Genomic DNA, 25,792 nt, shown 5'->3' with positions numbered 1-25,792 from the left:
ACCTACTGATGGAAGATGTCAAGAAACCAGTCTCAGACACTGTCGGTACACAACCACTCTGTCAGCTTCTCAAGTTAAAATATCACTACTATGTGATCCAGCTGTTCTACTAGTCGTTGCCTTTTAAAATTAAAAAAATACTTTACAGATGTGTGTCCTCAAGTATGTATGTGTTCACATGTATGCATGTGCAGTACCCATGGAAGCTAGAATAGGGCACTGGAACAGGGGCTAGATGGCTGATACAGATGCTGGAAACTGAGGTGTTCTTAACTGCTGAGCCACCTCTCCAGTCCTCCTCCTCCTCCTCCTTCTATCTCTCCCCCCCCCTCTGTGTTTTGGGAAAGTTGGTGTCCTGTAACCGAGACTGGCCTTTAACCCAGTTCTCGTTTCTACCTCCTACCTCCTAAATGATGGAAATGACAGGCATGGACCCTACCCATGTATTTACTATTATAGTATGTACACAATAATTTTTTTTAATTGTTGAGGCAGGGTCTCACTATGTGTCCTAGTTACAGTCTCTATTGCGGTGATTAAAGAAAAATGACCAAAAACAACCGGGGGAGTTAAGGGTTTATTTGGCTTACACTTCTACATCACTGTTCATCATCAAAGGAAATCAGGACAGGAACTCAAGCAGAGCAGGAACCTGGAGGCAGGAACTGATCAGAAGCCATAGAGGGGTGCTGCTTATTGGACTGCTCCACATAGCTTTCTTAGCTCGCTTTGTTATAGAACCCAGGACCATCAGCCCTGGGGTAGCCCCACCCACAATGGGCTGGGCCCTTCCCATCAATCATTAATTAAGAAAATGACTTATGGCCAGATATTACAGAGTTCCTCCTCTATGAAGACTCTAGCTTGTGACAAGTTGACATAAAGCTAGCCAGCAGGCTATATAGCCTTGACTGATCTTGAACTCACCATGTAGACCAGGCTAGCCTTGAATTCAGCAAGATCTGCTTATTTCTGCCTCCTGAGTATGGAGTCTAAAGGTGTGTGCCATCACTAACATTTTTTTTTGTCATTTTTGTTTTTTTTTCCCCCTTTGAAATAGGGTTTCATTATGTAGTCTAGCCTTTCTTCCAACTCAAGATCCTTCTGCCTCAGCCTCCCAAGTCTGAGGTTGTAGGTGTGTACCACTACACCTAGCAAAAGGACTCATGAGTATTCATAGACAGTCATTGGCCCAAAGTTCCAGCAGCCTCTTCACCAACAGAGGCATATAAGCAAATAGTGGTAATTCACACACAGAACACTTAGAAATAAAAAAAAATACATGTATTATGTACTAGGATGAACTCACTTATACAAAATTCTAGAAAATACCCAGTGACAATAGTTGCTGGAGTGCGTAGGTCAGAAGAGTGGTTCATTATCTAGATGTGGTGAACTTCATCAGATGCATTTCAATATTAATTTGTATACCTAAGGCATGTTTATGTATACACGTTTATGTATCAACTACAAATGTCTTTTTATTTTAAAGTTTTTCCAGATAGCGTTTCTCTGTGTAGCCCTGGTTGTCTTGGAACAAACTCAGAGAGATCCACCTGTCTCTGCCTCCAAAACAGATTAAAAGTGTGAGCCATGAGCCGGGCGGTGGTGGCGCACGCCTTTAATCCCAGCACTCGGGAGGCAGAGCCAGGCGGATCTCTGTGAGTTCGAGGCCAGCCTGGTCTACAGCGCGAGATCCAGGAAAGGCGCAAAGCTACACAGAGAAACCCTGTCTCGAAAAAAACCAAAAAAAAAAAAAAAAAAAAGTGTGAGCCACCACTGCCTAGCTCTAAAATGCCATTCTTATCCAAGCAAAGTCAAACAAATTCCAACATAAGAGACTCATATGACCATTCTTACTGTGACCAATTTAATCCAATCAGTATTTCCCAATAAGGTGTCAATGCTACAAAGAAACAATTGATACTAATCAGAATTTATGTTACACAGCTACCAATATACAACAGTATAATATGTGGTTACAAGTGCTGCACTGAGCAGTTTTCAGTATGTCAGGTAAATATGTATTTTCTACTTTTAAAATAGATTGTCTTGACAATTACTATATAATTAGAGAATAACTAGAAAGTTTAGTCTAACTTCAATAATAAAATCATCAATATTTGTGGATGATATACATTAAATATCAGAATAATTTACATATTAAAATTCAAGGTTTGAAAACCTGTCAACTTCTACTAATACCAGTAGCTAAAAATCCACATATGTTTATGTATTGTTATGTATAACAATAAACAATTTCAACTCAATTCAGAATATAATCTAATGTAACTATGTAAACAACATGAACACTTTTGAGGCTAAGTATAATCATATCTTTACATGGAAAACAAAAATAACTTTTATTGAAAAGCATAGAAGATCTAATAAGTGCAGAAATATACCATGATTATAAATACAAAACTGTGGCATTATAAACTTGACAATTCTCCACAAATGGATTTATAAATTCAATGCAATTCTTTCCAAATGCAACTTCACAAAGGTCTTTAGGAACTTGACAAGTTGATCCTAAAATGTATACAAGAATACATGACTTCACCATGGCCACTGTGGAAAACTAAAGGCCATGAGGAAGATAGTTACATACCATTGAAATGAACAAACTCTTATAACAAAAATCCAGTGAAAATACAAGCCAGAGATGGGAAAAACTGCAGCCTATGTAAATGCCACGGGTTACTACCAAGATGACTTGGGCACTGCTTATATCCACAGGAAGAAATTCTCACAGAAAACCCTGGTAGCATCAAGTATTGGTAAGAATATTCATTTCTGAGCTATCTGTACCAACTGTATCTCAGTAGGGAAAAGGCTGTTCTTGTAATATTTTCTTTTAAAAATCTGGTTTATATAGAGCAATTGTTCTGTAAGAGTTTATATGTTCACCCATTCTTTTGAAATATTATATAAAAACGTAACTATGCTCAAAATAAAGTATCATGTACTGCTGCCCTTACCTTTAACAGATTGAAAATGATCTTTATCCATGTGAACTTTATTTAAAAACATTAGCAATGAATCTGTTTCTATACAGCTGTCTGCAGCCTGTCTCTGGGAAGTGAAAGCTTTGATTGCATTTGTTCTAGAAATTGTCTCTGTAATGTTCACTAAAAAGCAGTGTGAAGGGGAGGAGACAGGAGCCCTTTCTAAGTTTACTCTAATTTTAACCTTATTTCATAAACCTCCAATATCTACCAAAAACAGAAAAAGTCAAACACCTAGGAGTGGTTAGGAGAAATCAAACTGTAAACACTACCAAGGGAGGAGCTTGTTGGCTTGAAGCTCTTCTTGCTTCTCCAGCCCATGGACTCCAGGCTAACAGTCTCAGACATAGCTAACATTTACAGAGGACTTATGTGCTGAACATGTTTCCACAGCCATTTGCTTTTCATATAATTTCTGAAGTCAGTTAAAAAAAAAGACATAAGAGTGTTTTGCCTGCAGTTATATAAAGAAATAAAAAGTATTAAAAAAATAAAGTATTTAAAGAGACAATAAAGGTAATATAAAAATTAAGCCACATAAAGATGGATATTACACAGAAAGTCTATTATATTGTGTTTGGAATTTTTAAAAGCAGAAAAAGCCTACTCAGTTAAACCAATGTGTATATTTTAAAGATATCTTGATTTCAAAATTTATGTCTATGGACATGTTGCTTTGGAAAAGAGGTTCTGCTTTTGTTTCCACAGAAGACGAGAACCTATGGATTGCCTCCAAGCTAATATGGTTTGACCAGTCAAGACCCCCTAAGAGGTCTCCGATGACAACATAGCCCAGATGATCCAAAATCCAGAACTGTTTCAAGGCAGCTGGCTCAGACAATGCAGTCTCACAGACTACTCCAGTCAGGACTTGACCATAATTTCCTCAGGATCTCCATTAGATTACCAGCGCCCTCATCCAGCAGGAAGTAGTATGAGAAACTACACCCAAATTCCCAAAATATTGTTCATAAATGTTCATTTTTATTTAAAACAGGTTGATTATAAATGCAATCTCTTTCTAAAAAAAGATAGTATAGATATGATAGGATAAAAGGGTAGATTGTTGAATCTACTTTTAAAGAGCAATTTGTTTAAAATGTTTTACATTGGTGTAGATTTTAGTTTATTGATATAAATTTAAAGTGAATTTTGTTATACTGTATGTATATTTCTACTCTTGTTTAAGGTATCATGTTTGTGCAGCTCATTTGAAACCATAATGTATAATTATTAGTCATCTATGATAATCAAACTTATAATCATGTTAGTTAAGTTTTCTAGGTATACATAGATATATTTCAATTAGGTAGGTAATCTTCAAACACTTCAAAGACTTACAAAATATGGCATTTAAGATGTTTTAACAACTTTGACTTTCTGGACATTGAGACATGTCTGCTCCTGGTAGCACCAATCTACTTCAGAGAAGTTAATGAACATTAAAGAAACTCATTATGGAGTTTGTTTTCTTTGTGGCAAAAGTTAGCCACTGGGCAAAAAGTGACCTTGTGTCGACTGCTTGACAATATGTTGTATAAACTGGACTTACAGGACCTATAGGAAGGTGACCACTGAACTTTTGCAAGGCAAAATGGTCCTTCAGGTTCCTGCTTCGAAGAAGAAACTGCCAGACATTCTACAGGACACAGAGACTCTAGGCCTATGGGCTAAAGATGGATGCCCCAACAGTACAGAGGAACTTTTGATGACTATCCAGGCAGACAGCTGTCTCTGTCATTCTAGATTTTTGTAAGTTGCTTACCATGTTCTTCCTGTTTACTTAGGTAGTTTATATCCTTCTAGGGTCTTCAATGTAGTTGAAAATTAGTTATAATTTTCCTTGGTTATGATAAAAGATAAATTAGATATAAAACTTTAGACTCACAAATAGAGGATAAAATATTTTAATTTTTGCCAAATATAGACTAGATATTGTAACTGTTAATTCTTGCTTGATAACTGTTACATAATATGTAATTTTACTATGTTAAAGTTAAACCCTTCTTTTTTGATTAGACAAAAAGGGGAGATGCCATGGGATGTTCTGTATGCTGTGAATGTGTTGCTCTGATTGGTTGATAAATAAAACTTTGTCTGGCAGTTTCTTCTTCGAAGCAGGATTGGCCAGTAGCCAGGCAGGAAGTATAGGTGGGATAAACAGACAAGAAAAATTCTGGAAAGAGGAAGGCTGAGGCAAAAGACGCCAGCCCACCATCCAGGGAGCAGCATGTAATGGCATACAGGTAAAGCCACAGAAAATGTGGTGACATATAGATTAACAAAAATGGGCTAAGTTTAATAGCTAGTTAGTAGTAAGCCTGATCTAATGGCCATCAGTTTTAATTAATATAAATCTCTGTGTGTTTACTTGGGTCTGAGTGGCTGTGGACTGGGCGGGACACAGGAAAACTTCAGCTACATATGAGCGTTTTGCCTGCATGTGTGTGTCTATGTATAAATGTAGTACCAGTGGAAGCCAGAAGAGGACACTGGATGCCTTTGGAGTTATAGTTGGTTATTAGCTGTCATGTAGGTGCTGAGAATTGAAACTGGTCCTCTGGAAGAGAAGTCAGTGCTCCTAAGCCCTGAGCCATCTCTCCAGGCCAAGGTCAGTACTTTTATTTCCATGTTTTCAGATACAAATGGTGGTAGAGAGGGTATTTCATCTTGTTAGCCAGCTAGTGAATAGTCAAGGCTAGGTTCAAAACCATGGAGTTTAGCTCCAGGGTGGGGGAGAAAGAAGAGGAGGGAGGAATGGAAAGAGGGTGTGAAGAGACAGAGATGAGAGATACATACACACACACACACATACACACACACACACACACAGAGGGAGAGACAGAGATGAGACATACACACACAGAGAAACAGAGAAGGGAGAGACAGACAGACAGACAGACAGACAGACACACACACACAGAGTGCACCTGGCGAGCAGGAAATGAGTGTGCCTGACTCACACATCCCAGATTGGCCTTGGATTCCCCAGGTAGCCAAGGATGACCTTAAACTGCAGTGCTGAGATTAGAGACTTGGGCTGCCACAGCTGGGTTATGTAGTGCAGGGATTAAAACCAGGGCCTCATGTATGCAAGACAAGCAGTCTACCCAGTGTGTTATGTTGCAGAAGCTGTATCTTCTCAATCAGTAATGTTTGCTATTTGACTGACCAATTAGAAAATGTTTACCAGGAAAACAATGTAAGAGTTATGCTTTCAAATGAGAATGAAATGCTGGGCATTTCATTCTGTTCTAAACTTAAAAACACTATTGTAATTCTACCTCCTGCTTTGAAAACCAGTTCCATTCTGTGCTGCGCATACCTGAGGATGGGGAGTTACTGTCACACTGGGGCATCTTTATTGTAACTTCTTTATTGTTTGCTGTATTAAACATACATTCTTACATAGACACTTTGCCACGAATAAAGCAATAAAAATAAGGCAATATCTCAAGATGTGCTTCGCAATACAAACATCATCTTGTAAGGACAGGAAGTCTGGATCCCTGTACAACAAAAAGCATTGTATTCTCAACATACCCAAATGTGTGTGTAAAGACAGCACATACACAATACAGTTTACTGAGGTTCCTTTATAGCATAATTCCTTAATCATCCTTTTGTGAAGTAAGAATGAATATTAAGAAATATGAAATCTGAACTGCACTTATTTTCACAATATCAATGTTAAACTCAGGAGAAACAACTTCATTGACTAAATTTTAATGTTTCTAAAGTGAAAAGCAACCTTAATTTTTTCTAACCCTCTAACAGGGTCTTGAAGAAAACAGGTAGATTTTTCTCTCTTGTGAACAAGGATAGCAAACCATTATCATAAAGAATGTCCACATATATATATAGCTATTGTGGGAACCATGCTCTTTCTAACATAGCAAGCCTAAGAAACCACCAGAAATAATGAATATACCTCAAGCAACAGAAGCACAAAGTTAACTCTACATATTTGTTAGAATTTTCAAGTCCTTGCTCGTAAGACAATTTCAGTACACCTAATAAGTACAGCAGGTCATTTAGAAAAACAGAAACAAAATATATACCCATTCTTTGCAATTCAAAAATTTTTAACATGAACAATATTCAGATATAAAATTTATACTAATCTTTTTTCCTAAATACAATTTATGCAATCAAGGTTTTCTTAAACAAGCCAAGCTTTAGGGGAACGATGTGTACAAACTATCAGTAGTGTATATTCCAAACTCATTCTTCCTATATTATGATATGACATAACTTTTCTGAATGAAGGTTTATGTTAAGGCTTAAGGTGTAAACACTTTAGAAGGTAACTTAGTGAAATTATTGTTCACTTAAAAATAAGTATCATCTCATAAACAGGCTCCTGAATGTTCAAACTTACATTTAAAATGCATTTACATCTTGCATTTCTAGAAAAGGCACGTTTTATATAGAAAAGCAGCAAAATTTTAAACCCACCAATTTACTGAAAAAGCCATTACTTTTTATTAGAAACAATAATGCTTCTCAAGATGTTGGCAACAAGGCATAGTATAGCACACATTTCATACAGTATATTTCCCCCATTTAATTATATTCCAGAAGGGGGTGGGATGCCTCCTTGGCTGTGGGAAGCTGACGTATTTGATGGACTATGTAAGCTGGTCTCCTTGTATACAAACCAAGCATTTCCTCCCCAAAGTATCATATTCAGAAAGCCAAAGATCTATGAAAGAGGAAAACAAATATAAAAATCTAATATTTGTTTTAATATACATACAAAGCAGAATAAAAAACTAAGTCTATACATACAGTCCATCGTACAAATTTTGGATGCATAATGACTTTTTTTTTTGTTTTTCAAGACAGGGTTTCTCTGTGTAGCTTTGGGACCTTTCCTGGAACTCATCTGTAGCCCAGGCTGGCCTCGAGCTCACAGAGATTCTCCTGCCTCTGACTCCCAAGTGCTAGGATTAAAGGCATGTGCCGGTCTGCCTGGTGTATAATAACTTACTATATTCAACATGCTAATACTCTAAATCTGTAACATAAAACAACAAAAATGAAAACTTTTTACTTCTGCACATAGGATTACATTTGAGAAAAGCAGTAACTCCCTTTTATTACTCTGAATTTAGACTTTGGTATTCCAGGGTGACAAGGCTCAGCAGGAAGCCGAGTCTGCGTCTCTTAAGGTTTTCACTTTTCTTCCATTCTCTCTTCTGACCGCCCTCTGCTCTTCCAACAGCTGCAGCCAGAATTCTACTTCCGACCCTGCACTCATCAACACACAGGAGTTTTCTTCCCGCACACACACAGGACTGATGAGCCTCCCTACCTTATTTAACAAAGCCCTTCAGTGATCAGTGAGGGTGACTTAGGAAGTAAGAGTGGGGCAAGAAGCTGAGGAACTACCTAACTAAAAAGCAAATGCTTTACCGTTTTGTGTAAGTGCACACAAAATTTTTATGAAATTGTCCCACTCACAGCACTACCTATCAATACAAACTGTAAGTATTGACGTTTACGTTACAGAGTTATTATCAAGAATGTGGGCAAACTGCTTTATGAAGCAATATTGACTTCCTCTTATGGAAAAGCATTTTCTGGAAAAAGTGTTCCAAAATAGAATATATTCAATGTTACTGACAATCAACTTCAATTTGATGAAATTGATGAATATAATGAATCACCTATGTTAAATTTTACAGATTTAAGAAACTCTTAAAAGTGTTCGTTTAGCCGGGCGGTGGTGGCGCACGCCTTTAATCCCAGCACTCGGGAGGCAGAGGCAGGCGGATCTCTGTGAGTTCGAGGCCAGCCTGGGCTACCAAGTGAGTCCCAGGAAAGGCGCAAAGCTACACAGAGAAACCCTGTCTCGAAAAACCAAAAAAAAAAAAAAAAAAAAAAAGTGTTCGTTTTATATACTCCAAGTAAAGCAAATGTAAGAGAACAGGCACAAAGTCAGATCTGGTTCAAAAGTTGTATCTCTCCAGAGGACTGTAACACATATGTTTCTTAGCTGTACAACAAAGTTAACAACGCTGCTTCTCATATTCCTCTCAGAATGGCTGAGTAACTTCACAGATACTATAGCACAATGGTTAGCACATCTTTTCAATACAAGTTACCATTATTAGTGTCTTTTAGTCTTCAACAGGTAATACTTTCAATCAATAAATAAATAAATAAATAAATAAATAAATAAATAAATAAATAAATAAATGTGTGTGTGTGTGTGTGTGTGTGTGTGTGTGTATCCGAATTAGAACCCAAGTAGCTTAGTAAAATAAGAATCAATTTACTCACACAGAGATTATTGAAAGTTACTTTCTTAAATGTTGTTCTAGTAAATGAAACTGTGCAAGCATCAGATACTTACCACGGATACATTTAGGGATCCCATACTAGTCACGGAAACAAATTGACACAACACTTTTGACAGACAAGGATCAAGTTCCTTAATAATATTGTGTCCAGTAGCTATTTTAATATCTGTAAGAGCTTTAGCCCAGGCTGAGGAACTCACCAACCACAGAAAAGTGGCCACAAGAGTAACAATAAAGTCCTAGAGCAAAAACAAGCACCAGTTAGTAAGCAATGAATTTAAAAGAGGCACATTTCCTATAAGCAATAAAGAAATAAGGATTACATTTAATCCCATGGTATCAAGAAATGGTCCTCACAATGTACTTTATATAAAAGGTCATTCAGTCTAATCACCATTAGTGTTTACTGTTTCTAACACCATGCCGGAGACACAGTAAGACTTAATCATCTCCTCAGAAGTTTACAACTTAAATCTTATTTATTTTTGAGGCAGGGTTTTGCTAGTCTTGAACTCAAAGCAATATTTTTGTCTTCTTGCAAGAATGGCTGCGTGTTCCTTTAAAAAAAAAAGTTTTAACTTTGGTATATGTGTGCATGCCTACATGTATACATGGAGAACAAGAAGTAGGTCAAGTGTCTTCTCTATTGTTTGAGACAGGGTCCCTCACCGAAGCTGAGGCTCACAATTTCAGACAGGCTGTCCAGCCAGCAAGCCAAGAGCTACCTATCATCTCTGTATGTAACACTGAAACTGCAGACACTTATGCCCATGCCCAAACTGTACATGCGCTGGAGACGTGACTCGGATCCTCTGGCTTTCCTAAGTGCTTCATCCCCTGAGCCGTCTCTCTAGCTCTGAAGTCCACTTTTTATTACACAAAAAGGCAGCTTCCCAAGATGTTACCATAATCTTAGCCATGTATTCTGAGACTCATACTTCACCCTGTTGTCAACAACAAGTGCATTTCTCCATAATTTTAGTTCTGTTTTTCTTTTTGAGACAGTCTTACAATGTAGCATTGGCTGGCCTGGAACTGGATGTATTGACCAGGCTGGCCTTGAACTCACAGAGATCCACCTGCCTCTGCTTCCTGAGAATTAAAGTGTTGGGATTAAAGGTGTACACCACCAGACCAGGTGTTTTTTCATCCCAACTACAAAAGTCTTTGATCCAGCTTAGACCTATAAACCAACCCTACCATTTTTTTCTTTTTAACTGCCCCTCACTTCACTCGAGTCACTTATATTCTAAGTTATAATCCCTTGCACATACAATATAAACTCCCTATCCTCTTACTTGCTTCTATGTTCAGATAAAATTCTCAGTCTTGTTAAAAATAATTGTCCAAGAGATGGATTAATGAAGTGGTTAAAAACAAGAAAAAAGAAGACAACACAACCAAGTCTTTTAAGGTTCATGACTGAATTGTAAGAATGTTCATTAGGGGCTAGAGAAATGGCTCAACGGTTAAGAACACTGGCTGTTCTTCCAGAGGACCCAAGTTCAATTCCCAGCACCCATATGGTGGTTCATAACTTCCTGTAATTCCAGTTTCTGAGGATCTGACACCCTCTTCAGGTCTCTGTGGGCCCTACATGCATGTGGTGCACAGACATATATGCAGACAAAATACCTATACATGTAAAAATGTAAAAACCATATTCTCTAACTATATAAAATTACATATAATACATATAATTATATATAATACGTAAGTGTGTGTGTATACACACACACAAACACACACATAATATATACAGTTTAAATGAAAATTTCCTATCTAGGTCAACAATGTTCTCCTCAAGATCCAAAAGCCATACATAGACTTGCTAACAGAAACCCTAACACCAGGCCTAGAGTTGTCCAAGAGACCCCCAACATTACAAGCTATTGCTGTTGCTGTTGCTTGCCCCCTAGAGATGCAAGGTAAGTTCCTATTGCTGAAGATACTGTGCATTTCTGACACAGAACCCAGAGGACCTGAGCTAGATCTGAACCGAGAGTTTCCTCCCTGAGGACTAGCTTTCATGGTACCAGAAGGCACCATGCGAACTTCCAAGGGAGGAAACAACCAATGGTCTTATTCAGCTATGATGCCTATGAATCACAATGACCAGCATGGCATGCGCACTGTGGCAGAAACCAACAGCTATTTAATTGGATGTTAGGCCTCCTCAACAAGAGGGAAATCATGCCTGGTACTGGAAGCCAAGCCAACTACCCAGAGCTAGAGAAATCATGGATCTTGAAGGAAACCTACAACTGCCACTTTGCTAAATAAACCAGCATAATTCCTAACTACATTCTAAATATCTACCTCTATATCCACAGATAAAGAAACTTTTCTTTACAACACACAGAGACCATCACAGAAAACCACAGCCAATACGTCTATAATACAGCTCCTGCATCCAAGGCTCAGGGATCTTGCAGAAGAGGAGACAGAAAGAATCTAAGAGCCAGAGGACAGGAGATTTGCTGTGAGATCATGCCTCCTATAAATGTCAGAGAAACTATGCCCATGAAACCTCATCAACATGGCTGCCTAAAGATTTGAACAAGGACAACACCAGTAGACATGCTATTATGTAAGGAAGAGAGCTGAAGAGGTCTCAAGCCTAGACAGAGAACTACAGACAACGAAGGAATGCTCAGAGTAGGAGAAATAGTCTTTCCAATAAAGAGGCCCCTGATTGGTTATCCAATACCAAGTGGTCAGTCCTGAAATCATCCACATACAAGTAGCATCATATGAACTGAGCAAGTTCTATTCATATATTTAGGGAAAAAAATATAATAACAAAGAAAAAGAAGCCATGAATTTGAGAGAGAGTAAGGGGGGATACATGGGAAGGGTTGGAGGTAGGAAAGGGAAGAGGGGAAATGATGTAATTATAATTTCAAAAAATAAAAAAATACTACAAAAATTATAAAAACAATGTTCATTTTATTAACAAAAAGAAACAGTATCTTTTGAACTTGAGTAGTTTTCTATTAAATTCTGTTAATTATTACATTCCCAAAAAATAAACAGGAAGGTTTTAATGTTCTGAATATTTTCTTACAGAAGTAACAGAGAAAAAAAGAAGAAAAATCTCCTTACCCAATCTTTCCTGTTGGGGAACTAAAAAGTATCCACTGGACTGGTTACAAAGACACTGTGAGTATGAATCTGTGTAATGTGAAGTTTATTTTAAGTCTCACCTTATCTGGTCTTCCTGTGAATTCATGAACTAAATGGGAATGGCACTACATGTGCCTCTAAGCACTACAAGGCTTTGGTGTGCCTCTAAGCACTACTAAGCTTAGGTGTGACTCTAAGCACTACAAGGCATCAGCTAGTGTATGTTAACAGCAAAGCTAACCCAAAACCAGTTACTCCAAACTCAGAATTGAGTTCTAAGGCTTATCATGGAAGAATTCTTAAAAAAAAAAAAAAAAAAAAAATAATGAAATTACATTTTAATTATCTTGGACCAGAGAGATGGCTTAACAGATAAAGGTGCTTGTCAGCAAGGCTGACAACCTGAGTTAGATGCAGGGACCCACCAAGTGGAAGGAGAACACTCACACAAGCTGTCCTCTGACCTCCACATGGGCACCACTGCATGTGCACACACGTATACTCACACATACACCCACAAAAAAAAAATGTTAAAATTTTTAAAAGATTTTAATTATCTTACCAGCCACCTTTTAGTCATACAGTGAATAAATATTTGTGCTTAGAGGACAAAACCAAGGGTTAATTACACAAGCATGGTATTTGCATTTGAGCTCTCTACTTCCTCTTGTCCACTGAAACTAAACCGTGTTCATCAGAGAAAAGAAACACTGTAGCTGACACTCTGCACTGGGGAACACTCCCCTCTTTACTCCTCTCCTCTGCTCTACTTTTGCTGCAAACAGACATTTCCTAAAAACTTCTTGTCTTCAGAAACCTGATAAAATGCCACTAAAAAATTCCCTCAAGGTTAAAGTTAGAGCTTTGACCAAAATATGTCAAATATCTTAATTTTCAGTTATTTTCTTCCTTTTGAATTCTTGGCTAAAACATCAGTTTTTCTTCTGGTCTTGCTTAATTTTGTGTATGTGTATATAAATGCTGTGTGTAACGTGTGTGGAGGCCAGAACTGAGTGTCAGGTGTATTCCACAGCTATTCTCTATTTTCTGAGACAGGGTTTTTCATTGGGCCTGGAGCTCACTCATTTGGCTAGACAGCCTGGCCAGTGAACTCCACACCGCTAGTCCTGGGGTTACATATTTGTACTTCTATGTGAACTCAGATCCACAACGCCTGCATAGCAAGTACTTTACCAACTGAGGCATCTTCCCAGCCCACTGGTTATGCTCTTTAAATCTGATTTGCTGATAACTAGATTAACGTAACAGCCACATATTTCAAAAGTAGGAACTTCCCTAAACATGGTACAGAAAATAAACTATGGTGGAAGAAAAGTGAGAGGTTACTGTGGTCCCTACAAATTAAACTCATCCTCCTAGACTCTGGTCATATAGCAGTCTAAGTGAATCGTTCAACCTAGAGGCCTGCCACCAGTAAGTTAAAATATGATTCGTGAAAGACTTTAGAATTGGGAAATCTTTTTTTTTCTGTGTTTTATTCTTGATATTCCTGATTTGTTGTACCATTAAATCTGCTATTTAATACAAAAAGTACTATATTAAAAAAGAAAACTTAGACTCAAAAATCTGAAACTGAAATACTTAAAATCCTTTAGTGCAGAATTCAGAATAATACTAATCAACAAACTTATTATTAATCAATAGCACCTAAAAGTCAATTTAACATTTAAAATTTGAGTATATAAAAATTTACTTTTTTTTTTTTGGTTTTTCGAGACAGGGTTTCTCTGTGTAGCTTTGCGTCTTTTCCTGGAACTCACTTGGTAGCCCAGGCTGGCCTCGAACTCACAGAGATCTGCCTGGCTCTGCCTCCCGAGTGCTGGGAAAAATTTACTTTTATTACACAGGCCCCACTTCCACTGACTGGGAATAAGGGGTGGGTCCCCAAGGCCCCACCTGGACAGCCCAGCTATCTAGACCCTAGGCCTCCAGAGGCACAGTACCCTCACACATCCCAGTCTTAGATACTGGCAGCAGCATCCTCCCCACCCCTTGCCAACCATCTCATACAGCATGGCACCAGCAACCACCAGAGCTACAGGCCCCACCTGTAACGACGGGAAGAGGGACTCCTGGAGTCACAAGCTCCACCTGTACAAATTGGAGGAAGAAATAGCTAGATGACAGTGTAAGAATACACTAAAAACATAAGGAGCAATATGGCACCACCAGAAACTAGTGGTTCTACAACAGCAAGACCTGAACATCCCAACACAGATGAAGCAAAGGAAAACGACCTTAATAATAACTTTATGAAGATGATAGAGGTCATAAAGGGGAAATGAAAAATTCCCTTTAAGAAATGGAGGAAAAGACCAACAATTAGAAGAAGTCAATAAATCCTGTACAGAAAGCCAAGGGGGGGGGGGGGATCAAACAAGTGAAGGAAGCAGTTCAAGACCTGAAAATTGAAATATAGGCAATAAAGAAAACATAAACTGAGGGAATTCTGGAAAAGGAAAATCTGAGTAAATGAAGAGAAACTACAGATGCAAGCATAGCCAACAGAACACAAGACATGGAAGAGAGACTCTCAGGCATTAAGTATATGATGAGGAAATAGATTCATCGATCAATGAAAATGTTAAATCCAGCAAATTTTTTAACACAAAACATCCAGAAAATCTGGGACACGATAATAGATCAAATCTAAGAATAATAGTAATAGAAGAAGGAGAATTCCAGCTCAAAGGCACAGAAAATATATTCAACAAAATCACAGAAGAAAACTTTCCCAACCTAAAGAAGGACATGCTTATGAAAAGACAAGAAGCTTATAGAACACAAAATAGACTGGATCAAAGAAGAAAAAAAAAAAAAAGAAAAGAAAAGCCCCTCACCACATAATAATCAAACCACTAAACATACAGAACAAATAAAGAATATAAATAGCAGCAAAGGAAAAAGGCCAAGTAACATACAAAGGCAGACCTATTAGAATTACACCTGACTTCTCAATGGAAACTCTGAAAGCCAGAAAGTCCTGGACAGACTTTCTGCAGACACTAAGAGACCACAGATGCCAGCCCAGATTACAATACCCAGCAAAAGTTTCAATCACCATAGACAGAGAAAACAAGATATTCCATGACAAAACCAGATTTAAACAATACATACCCACAATTCCAGCCCTATAGAAAGTACTAGAAAAAAAAACTCCAACTCAAGAAAGTTAGCTGCACCCACAAAAATACAGGTAATAGATAAACCTCACACCAGCAAATCCCAAAGAAGAGAAAACACACACACACACACACACACACACACACACACACACACACACACACTACCACCCACACCACCAAAACCAAAAATAACAGGAATTATCAACCACTGGTCATTAATATCTCTTAGTATCAATGGACTCACCTATAAAAAGACACAGGCTAACATAATGGGTATGAAAACAGTATCCATCCTTCTGCTGCATACAAGAAACACACCTCGCCAGGCGGTGGTGGTGCACGCCTTTAATCCCAGCACTCGGGAGGCAGAGGCAGGCGGATCTCTGTGAGTTCGAGGCCAGCCTGGACTACCAAGTGAGTTCCAGGAAAGGCGCAAAGCTACACAGAGAAACCCTGTCTCGAAAAAACCAAAAAAAAAAGAAACACACCTCAACCTCAAAAACAGACATCATCTCAGAGTAAAGGGTTGGGAAAAGATTTTCCAATCAAATGGACCTAAGAAACAAGAGATGGTATAGCTATCCTAATATCTAACAAAATACACTTCAAACTAAAATTAATCAAAAGAGATGGAGAAGGACATTTCATATTCATCACAGGAAAAATCCATCAAGATAAGTCTCAATTCTGAACATTTATGCCCCAAATACAAGGGCACCTACATCTGTAAAAGAATCTTTACTAATCACACATCAAACCCCTGCACCCTAACAGTGGGAGACTTCAACACCCCAGTCTCACCAATGGACAGGTCTGCCAGACAGAAACTTAACAGAGAAATACCACATGTTATAACTCAATGGACTTAACAGATATCTACAGAACATTTCATCCAAACACAAAAGAATATACCTTTTTCTCAGCACCTCATGGGACCTTCCCTAAAATCGACCACATACTCGGTCAAAAAGCAAACCTCAACAGATACAAAAAATTGGAATAACCCCCTGTATCTTATCAGATCACCATGGCTTAAAGTTAGAATTCAACAACAACACAAATTGCAGAAAGCCTACAAACTCATGGAAACTGAACAATGCTCATCTAAATCATCACTGGGTCAAGGAAGAAATAAAGAAAAAAATTAAAGACTTCCTAGAATTCAATGAAAATGAATGCACAACGTACCTAAACTTATGGGACACTATGAAAGCAGTGCTAAGAGGAAAATTCATAGCACTATGTGCCTACATAAAGAATTTGGAGAAATCTCACACAAGTGACTTAACAGCACACCTGAAAGCTCTAGAACAAAAAGAAGGAACGTCACCCAGGAAGAGTAGACAACAAGAAATAATCAAATTGAGGGCTGAAATCAATAAAATAGAAACAAAGAGAACAATACAAAGAATTAGTGAAGCAAAGAGTTGGTTCTTTGAGAATATCAAGAAGATAGACAAACCCTTACACAAACTAGCCAAAAGGCGAGAGATATCCAAATTAACATAATCAGAAACAAAAAAGGGGACATAACAACAGACACTGAAGAAATCCAGAGATTCATTAGGTCACACTTCAAAAACTTATACTCCACAAAACTGGAAATCTAAAAGAAATGAACACTTTTCTGGAGAGGCACCACATACCAAAATTAAATCATGATCAGATAAACAATTTAAATAGACCTAAAAACCCCTAAGGAAATAGACAGTCATTAAAAGTCTCTCAACCCAGCCTGGGCTACCAAGTGAGTTCCAGGAGAGGCGCAAAGCTACACAGAGAAACCCTGTCTTGAAAAACCAAAAAAAAAAAAAAAAAAGTCTCTCAACCAAAAAAAGCCCAGGGCCAAATGGTTTCAGCACAGAATTCTACCAGAATTTCAAAGAGCTAATACCAATACTCCACAAATTGTTCTACACAATAGAAACAGAAGGAACATTGCCAAACTCTTTTTACGAGGCTACAAATACACTGATAACCAAACCACACAAAGAAGCAACTAAGAAAGAGAATTACAGACCAATCACTCTCAAGAACAATGGTGCAAAAATATTCAATAAAATATTGGGAAACCAAATCCAAAAACACATCTCCCCCTCCAAAAAAAAAAAAAAAATCTACCATGATTAAGTAGGCTTCATCCTAGAGATGCTGAGATGGTTCAACATTCGAAAATCTGTCAATGTAACCTACCATATAAACAAACTGAAAGAAAAAAAAAAACCCACATGATCATCTCATTAGATGCTGAAAAAGCCTTTGACAAAATCCAACACCCCTTCATGATAAAGGTCTTAGAGACATCAGGGATACAAGGAACATACCTAAACATAATAAAGGCCATATATAGCAAGCCAACAGCCAACACTAAACTAAATGAAGAGAAACTCAAAGCGATTCCACTAAAATCAGGAACAAGACAAGGCTGTCCACTCTCTCCATATCTATTCAATATAGTAAGTACTCAAAGTTCTAGCTAGAGCAGTAAGACAACAAAAGGAGATCAAAGGGATACAAATTGGAAAGGAAGAAGTCAAACTTTCACTATTTGCAGATGATATGATAGTATACACAAGTGACCCCAAAAATTCCACCAGGAAACTCCTACAGCTGATAAACATCTTCAGTAATGTGGCAGGATACAAGATTAACTCAAAAAAAAAAAAAAATCAGTAGCCCTCCTATATGCAAATGATAAACAGGCTGAGAAAGAAATCAGAGAAACATCACCCTTTATAACAGCTACAAATAACATAAAATATCTTGGGGGTAACTCTAATCAAACAGGCGAAAGACCCGTATGACAAGAACTTTAAGTTTTTGTTTTTGAAAAAAAATCCCAGGAAATGGAAAGATCACCCATGCTCTTGGATAGGTAGGATCAACATAGTAAAAATGGCAATCTTACCAAAAGCAATCTCAATGCAATCTCCATCAAAATCCCAACACAATTCTTCACAGACCTGGAAAGAACAATACTCAACTTCATATGCTAAAACAATCCTATACAATAAGGGAACTTCCGGAGGCATCACCATCCCTGACTGCAAGCTCTACTATAGAGCTATAGTAAAAACAGCTTTGTATTGGCATAAAATCAGACACATGGATCAATGGAATCGAATTGAAGACCCTGACATTGATCCACACACCTAGAACACCTGATTTTTGACAAAGAATCCAAAATTGTACAATGGAAAAAAGAAAGCATCTTCAACAAATGGTGCTGGCATAACTGGATGTCAACATGTAGAAGACTGAAAATAGATCCATATTTGTCACCATGCACAAAACTTAAGTCCAAGTGGATCAAAGACCTCAACATAAATCCAGTTACACTGAACCTGACAGAAGAGAAAGTGGGAAGTAGTCTTGAACGCATTGGCACAGGAGACCACTTCCAAAATATAACACCAGTAGCACAGTCACTGAGAACAACAGTTAATAAATGGGACCTCCTGAAACTGAGAAGCTTTTGTAAGGCAAAAGGATACAGTCAATGGGACAAAATGGCAGCCTACAGAATGAGAAAAGATCTTTACGAACCCCACATCTGACAGAAGGCTGATCTCCAAAATATATAAAGAATTCAAGAAACTAGATATCAAAATACTAAATAATCCAATTAAAAAATGGGGTACAGATCTAAACAGAGAATTCTCAACAGAAGAATCTCAAATGGCCAAAAGACATTTAAGGAAGTGTTCAACATCCTTAGTCATCAGGGAGATGCAAATCAAAATGACTCTGAGATTCCATCTTATACTTGTCAGAATGGCTAAGATCAAAAATATTGATGACACTTTATGTTGGAGAGGATGTGGAGAAAGGGGAACACTCCTCCACTGCTGGTGGGAGTGCAATCTTGTACAGCCACTCTGGAAATCATTATAGTGATTTTTTAGAAAATTGGGAATCAACCTACCTCAAGACCCAGCAATACCACTCTTGGGCATATACCCAAAAGATGCTCAACCATACCACAAGGACACATGCTCAACTATGTTCATAGCAGCATTATTTGTAATCGCCAGAAGCTGGAAATAATCTAGATGCTCCTCAATCAATAAATGAATAAAGTAAATGTGGTACATTTACACAATGGAGTATTACTCAGCTGTTAAAAACAAGGACACCAGGAAATCTGAAGGCAAATGGATGGAACTAGAAAAAAAATCATCCTGAGTGAGGTAACCCAGACCCAGAAAGACAAACATGGTATGTACTCACTCGTAAATGGATATTAGACACAAAGCAAAGGATAACCAGGCTACAACCCACAGCCCCAGAGAAGCTGGGTAAAGAGAAGGACCCTAAGAGGGTCATGCTTTGATCGCCCCAGGAAGTGGAAATGGCTAAGTCCTCCTGGGTAAACTGGGAGGAAGGGTAGTGGGGAGGGGATGGAGAGGGGTGGGAACATGAGGGATCGAGATGGCCAAGTTGGGGGAGGGACGGAGAAGGAGAGTAATGAAAGAGATATCTGGACAGAGGGAGCCATTGGGTGTTAGGGAGGAATCTGGTTCTAAGGAAATCCCCAGAAACCCTCAAGGATGACCCCAGCCAAGACTTAGCAATGGTGGAGAGGATGCCTGAACTAGCCTTCCCCTGCACTCAGATTGGTGTCTACCCTAGTTGTCATCTAGAACCTATATCCAGTGACTGATGGAAGCAGATGCAGAGACCCTTGACCAAGCTCCTGGAGTTCAGTTGAAGAGAGGGAGGAAGGATTATAGGAGCAAGGTGTGTGTGTGTGTGTGTGTGTGGGGGGGGGTGTCAAGATCATGATGGGGAAATGTCAGGGACAAGGATAGAATCTCTAGTTAGTGGAAAAATACAGACCCCCATAAGACAGGGAACTAGATCATCTTACAGTCAGGTTGCCTAGCAACAGGACATTGAGGCAGAGCCCTTGACCCTTTCACCCTGTAAACATCGTATACAAACATCCTGTTAGCTTGCCCCACCTTATGCAGATGACAGCTTCTTGCTCCCCCCACCCTGCAGGAACTATATAAACCCTCCTGGAGAAAAATAACGTTGCACCTTGATCAGAATCTAGACTTGGTGTATTTCCCTTGTATCTCCTGTCCCTATCATTCCGTCCTTAGGGTGGTCGAGAACCAGTTGAAGCCCTGCAGGCGGGGCAGGGAAAACCATAGAGACAGTTGACCCAAGCTAGTAGGAGCTCACAGACTCTGGGCTGACAGCTGGGATGCTTGCATGAGACCAAACTAGGCCCTCTGAATGTGAGTGACAGTTGTGTAGCTTGATCTGTTTGTGGGGCCCCTGGCAGAAGGACCAGGACTTATCCCGGGTACATGAACTGGCTTTTTAGAACTCATTCCCTATGGTGGGATGCCCTGCTTAGCCTTGATCCAGCGGGGAGGAGCTTGGTCCTGTCCCAATTTGATATGCCAGGCTGTGTTGACTAACTATCCAAAGGAGGCCTTACCCCCTATGAGGAGTAGATGAGGCATGGTGGGGTGGGTGGTGGTGGTGAATTAAGAGAAGGGGAGGGAGGAGGAACTGTGGTTGGTATGTAAAATGAAAAAGAATTTTTAAATAAAATAAAATGTAAAAAAAAAGCTTTTTTTATTTTAAATTGTGTGTGTGTGTGTGTGTGTGTGTGTGTGTGTGTGTGTGTGTGTGTGTCTAGGGAGGGTCAGGGAGGCTATTAGAAGGTAATGGATCCCGCTGGAGCTGGAGTTATGGAGAGTTATGTGCATTCTAACATGGGTGCTGGGAACTGAACTCAGGCCTTCCAGAAGAACAGTATGTGCTCTTAACTGCTGAGCCATCTCTCCAGCTACTGAGTTTTACTTTTATACATAAGAAGCATGGATGGAACTAGAAAATATCATCCTGAGTGAGGTAACCCAAACCCAGAAGGACAAACATGGTATGTACTCACTCATAAGTGGATACTAGATATAAAGTAAAGAACAATCAGACTGCAACCCACAGAACTAGGGAGGCTATATAGCAGGGGAACCCTAGGATGACTGTGGCTTATAATAAGTTTTGGCTTTACTCAATTACTGGGCAAGCCTCAATGAAACATTTCACTACTAGGATAAGAATTTATACTGTATCAAGCTGATAATAGAAAAATAAATAAATAAAAATGGAAAAAAAAAAAAGCATCCATTTTGCTGGGCATGGTAGTATAGACCTGTATTCCCAGCACTGCAGAGGTAGAAGGTTCAAGAGGTTCAGAAGGTTCAAGTTTATCTTTGGCTAGTTAGCAGATCAGCCTATGCTACATGAGGCCTGTCTCAAAAACAGCAAAACAAAAAAGTACTCATCCTGCTTTATACTAGCAAAAACCATTGATGAAACCAACTCTGAAATATCTGTAAGCCCAATAACATCATTCTAATACAGAAAAATATTCTGACTCCCTAAATGATATACAACTAGATTGTTTTAGTTTTATCACAAAGAAAGCTCTTTACAACTAGACCTTAAATACTGACTTAAGTGCAATAATTTTTAAATTATTAGATAAAATCCAAGAAAGGGCTCATTGTTTTATTTAGTAAAAAGGAATTTGTTGGCATAATGACAAAATGCAAAAAAAAAAAAAAAAAAAAAAGATTTTTTTTTGGGAAGCAGAGGCAGGTGGATTTCTTTGAGTTCGAGGTTAGCCTTGTCTAAAGAGCAAGTTCCAGGACAGCCAGGACTACACAGAGAAACCCTGTCTCGAAAAACAAAACAAAACAAACAAACAAAAAATAAAAATATTACCAGTATGACCAATCTAGTCACTTTTAAGGCAAAGCCTGAAATGTCCAAAGCTATAGATTCTTAATTTGTAATGAATAAACACTTTAAAATGTTAATAGCCAGAAACATTTTATGAAAACAACTAGCTTTCTTATACTTTTCCAGACAAAAGAAATAGTAAATATGCATGATATAAAACTATTTTGTTCTTTACTTACCATTTACATTCCTATGATCCAAGCAGCAAAAATTAAAAATAAATTGGTAAGTATAACTTATCTTAATAATTCCTTCATATTAAAGCAGCTTTCTCTTTAAGTAAATTCACAACTTCTTCAAAGACTTCAGTGCTTCTTCTCATAGGTACAAATGTCTAGCATCACAAGAACCTGCACACTACCACTGACTTTAAAGCTATTCCTTTATAGTGGAGGTCTAACATAAAACCATGGCTTATCTCTGGACTTGCCACTGATAAATCCAGGAAGGACAGGCTACTCCCTTAACCTCAAAGATTATGTGATTTCTAGATCAGAAGACTCAGAAGCTCTAAGAAAGGTATCAAGTTTTCAAATCCAAATCCTTTGTTGGCATCTCAAAGGATCAAATGTAACTTGCTGATCCCAGTGATGATGAATAAAAATTATCTGAGTCAGAGTTAAGCATAAAAGTAGTCGTATACAATGCATAAGGTGGAGCTAAACATTATTTTATTTAAAAAATTCAGATTTGATCTTTGGGCCACACTTTGCCGATAAAGAAAATTAAGCTCGCTAAAAAATGATAGTGGCATAAGAGGAATTTTGAGGAAAGAGAAAGAGGTGAGAAGTAAAGATCTGACTAGTACAATCTGCAATTCTTCAAATTAGAGATAGTAATTTCTTTTTTTGTTTGTTTTTTTCGAGACAGGGTTTCTCTGTGTAGCTTTGGCACCTTTCCTGGAACTCACTCTGTAGCTCAGGCTGGCCTCGAACTCACAGAGATTCGCCTGCCTCTGCCTTCTGAGTGCTGGGATTAAAAGTGTGCTCCACCACCCCCGGCTAAGAAACTAATTTCTTAAACTCTTAACCTTTAGCTACTTAAAACTTAATGATTTAATCAAATATTCGAAAGTTTTCCAGGTTTATAAAACCAAAACCAACTCTCTCTGAATTATAAACAGGCTATGAAAATTGGATTAAACTTAATAACTGAAGAAAGCTCTCCTCATGTCAAACACACTTATGTGGGTAATCCTCTATTTACCTTTAAACGTAACTTAGCTTATACTTGTCCACATTACTTCTGTAGAGACATAAGCTGATTACTTACAATCATGGAGAGTTTGCGACTGTCCCGGTAGAGGTTCGTGTAGCCTACATAGAGCACAAGGGCCGCAATGCAGTACAGGAACATAAAGACGGCGAACGTGACATAGAACTGTGCGGAGGAGGAGTAGTCACCTATGAGGACATGGTTCTCCCATTTCACATCACACACGTTGACATTCGGGGGTGAGTGGAACGATGCCTGATTCAACCTATTAAAAAAGACTTAAATAAATACAGGAATCACTGGACTCTTAACAGAGAAATACTTAAGCAAAATACTGACATTTCAAAATATATTCTCCAAATACACTAAAAATATTTTCTTTTTAGAAAAGATTCAAATACTGAGCTAAACCAAAAATTTCATACTACATATAACCATAAATTTATTCAGTAATAGGTTTATGGCAGACTGAATATAAATGGAGTCAAACAGTTCTAACATTTAGACACTATCTTCCTGCAATAAAAATGTATAATATTAGAAGAGATTATAAAAAAGTCTTTTACAACTCACATTTCTATTCTAGGAGGCAGAGGTGTGTGTCACTAGTTTTAGGAGAAACAATTACAATGATATTTTTCTTCTTCCTTTTTTAAAAAGATATTTCCAACCAACCCGGAGACCTGGTTTTAATTTATATTTTATGTGTATGGATGTTTTGCCTGCATCAATGTCTGTGCACCACCTGTGTGCGTCACACCTGCAGAGGCCAGAGGAGGGCATCAGATCCTCTGGAACCAGAGTTCAGACAATTGTGAGCCATGTGTTGGTGCTGGGAACTGAACGAAGGTCCTCGGAAAGAGCAGCCAGTGTTCTTAACTGCTGAGCCATCTCTTCAGCCTCAAGATTCATATTTCAGCCCTTGATTAATGAGCTGCTAAAGGAAAATTTACATGGCCTTACATTTACCCATTTGTAAATTAGAAAATCAATTATCATTAAAGATGATGGTTACTGTAACAAAATGAACGGGTAAGAGATAGAAAGGCTTTGGTGATTAGCAAGCTCTCAGGATATATGGATCTCTAACGTAATATTTTATTTGCAGAGTGTAGTAGTGCAGGCCTTTAGTTCTAGCACTCAGGAAACAGAGAAAGGCAGATCTCTACGAGTTCTTGGGCTAGCAAGTTCCTGACCAACCAGGGCTACGTAGTGAAATCTTGCCTCAAAAAAAGTTTTTAACTATCAAAACATCCTTAAAGTATTTTATTTCCAATGTATTGGTTAGAAAATTGAGTCTCTAAGACGCCAACTAAAGCAAAGCTAAGCAGAAGATTCATATCTTAGACATAGATATTCACAATAGACTTTTCAGTGGAAACTGAAGTCGCACAGAAGAGACCTGCTACTGTTTATTTTCCTTTAAAAGTAAAATAATATGGTTTTATACTTAAGAAACAAGTATACTTTATATATGTCTGGAAATGACATAAAACACTATGAGTTCAGTAATGCAGAAACATGAGAAATGTGTATCTTGAGAAACTAAGTGTGCTCCTTGGTAGTAAAGTGGCTCACTAATAGAACAGTCTCCACTTCCCCGTATCTGATCTACTGTGATAGGACAGAATGTCAAGACAATGCCATAGGACTCTAAGTTTCTAAATGTTTGCTTTCTATCATTTGATCAATATCTCTCCCCCCCCACCCCCCCTCTCTCCAGGGTCTCTCTCTCTCTCTATTCCCTTGGCTATCCTGGAACTTGTTATGTAGACCAAGGCAGTCTTCAAACTCATTGAGACCCATCTGTGTTTGCCTCCTGAGTGCTGAGGTTAAAGGCATGTGACAGCACACCTGGCCTCTCTGTTATGATTTTAATATGAAATGTCTCTTATAAACTCACCAAATGAATGCATGGCTCCCTGGTGACATTATTATAGCAGGTTCTGGAAACTTTAGCAAGGGGCTTTGTTAGAGGAAAACATTTGGGGACATACTTGCTTCACCATGAGATGAAGAACCACCTTTGCCACAAATTTTCACTACCATGATTTTCTGCCCAAGTTCATAAAGCCAACTTACCGTGGTACAGCTTCCTGAAACTGTGGACCAAAGCAATTCTTCCCTGTCTTTTTTCTGTCAGGTATTTGGTCTCAGCAGCTAGGAAGTAATAAATATATTCCCCTTTGTATATTTCCCTCATTAGAGACCAGAAAAGGTTTAC

The 25,792-nt window shown here is 38.3% G+C and overlaps 1 protein-coding gene across 2 annotated transcripts in view; it reads right to left on the bottom strand.

The window, feature by feature from the left end:
* Nucleotides 1-1,847: 1,847 nt before the first annotated feature.
* The window catches only part of Sypl1 (synaptophysin like 1), a 35,029-nt gene continuing 11,084 nt past the window's right edge, over nt 1,848-25,792 (bottom strand). The window contains exons 3-5 of one of the 2 annotated variants that reach the window (XM_052738296.1): nt 23,626-23,833; nt 9,370-9,555; nt 1,848-7,713 (exon numbers count right to left, since the gene is read on the bottom strand). In XM_052738296.1, coding sequence (XP_052594256.1) covers nt 7,579-7,713; nt 9,370-9,555; nt 23,626-23,833 — 529 coding nt within the window. In that variant the 3' untranslated portion in view covers nt 1,848-7,578. The remainder of the gene's footprint in view (nt 7,714-9,369; nt 9,556-23,625; nt 23,834-25,792) is intronic. The other variant, XM_052738297.1, reaches the window with a different exon arrangement.

This window comes from Peromyscus californicus, unplaced genomic scaffold (assembly GCF_007827085.1).
Source record: "Peromyscus californicus insignis strain IS unplaced genomic scaffold, ASM782708v3 Scaffold_15__1_contigs__length_86483966, whole genome shotgun sequence".
Lineage (NCBI taxonomy): Eukaryota > Metazoa > Chordata > Mammalia > Rodentia > Cricetidae > Peromyscus > Peromyscus californicus.
The sequence above is the reverse complement of the archived record's forward strand: the minus strand, read 5'-3'. Positions and strand labels throughout refer to the sequence as shown.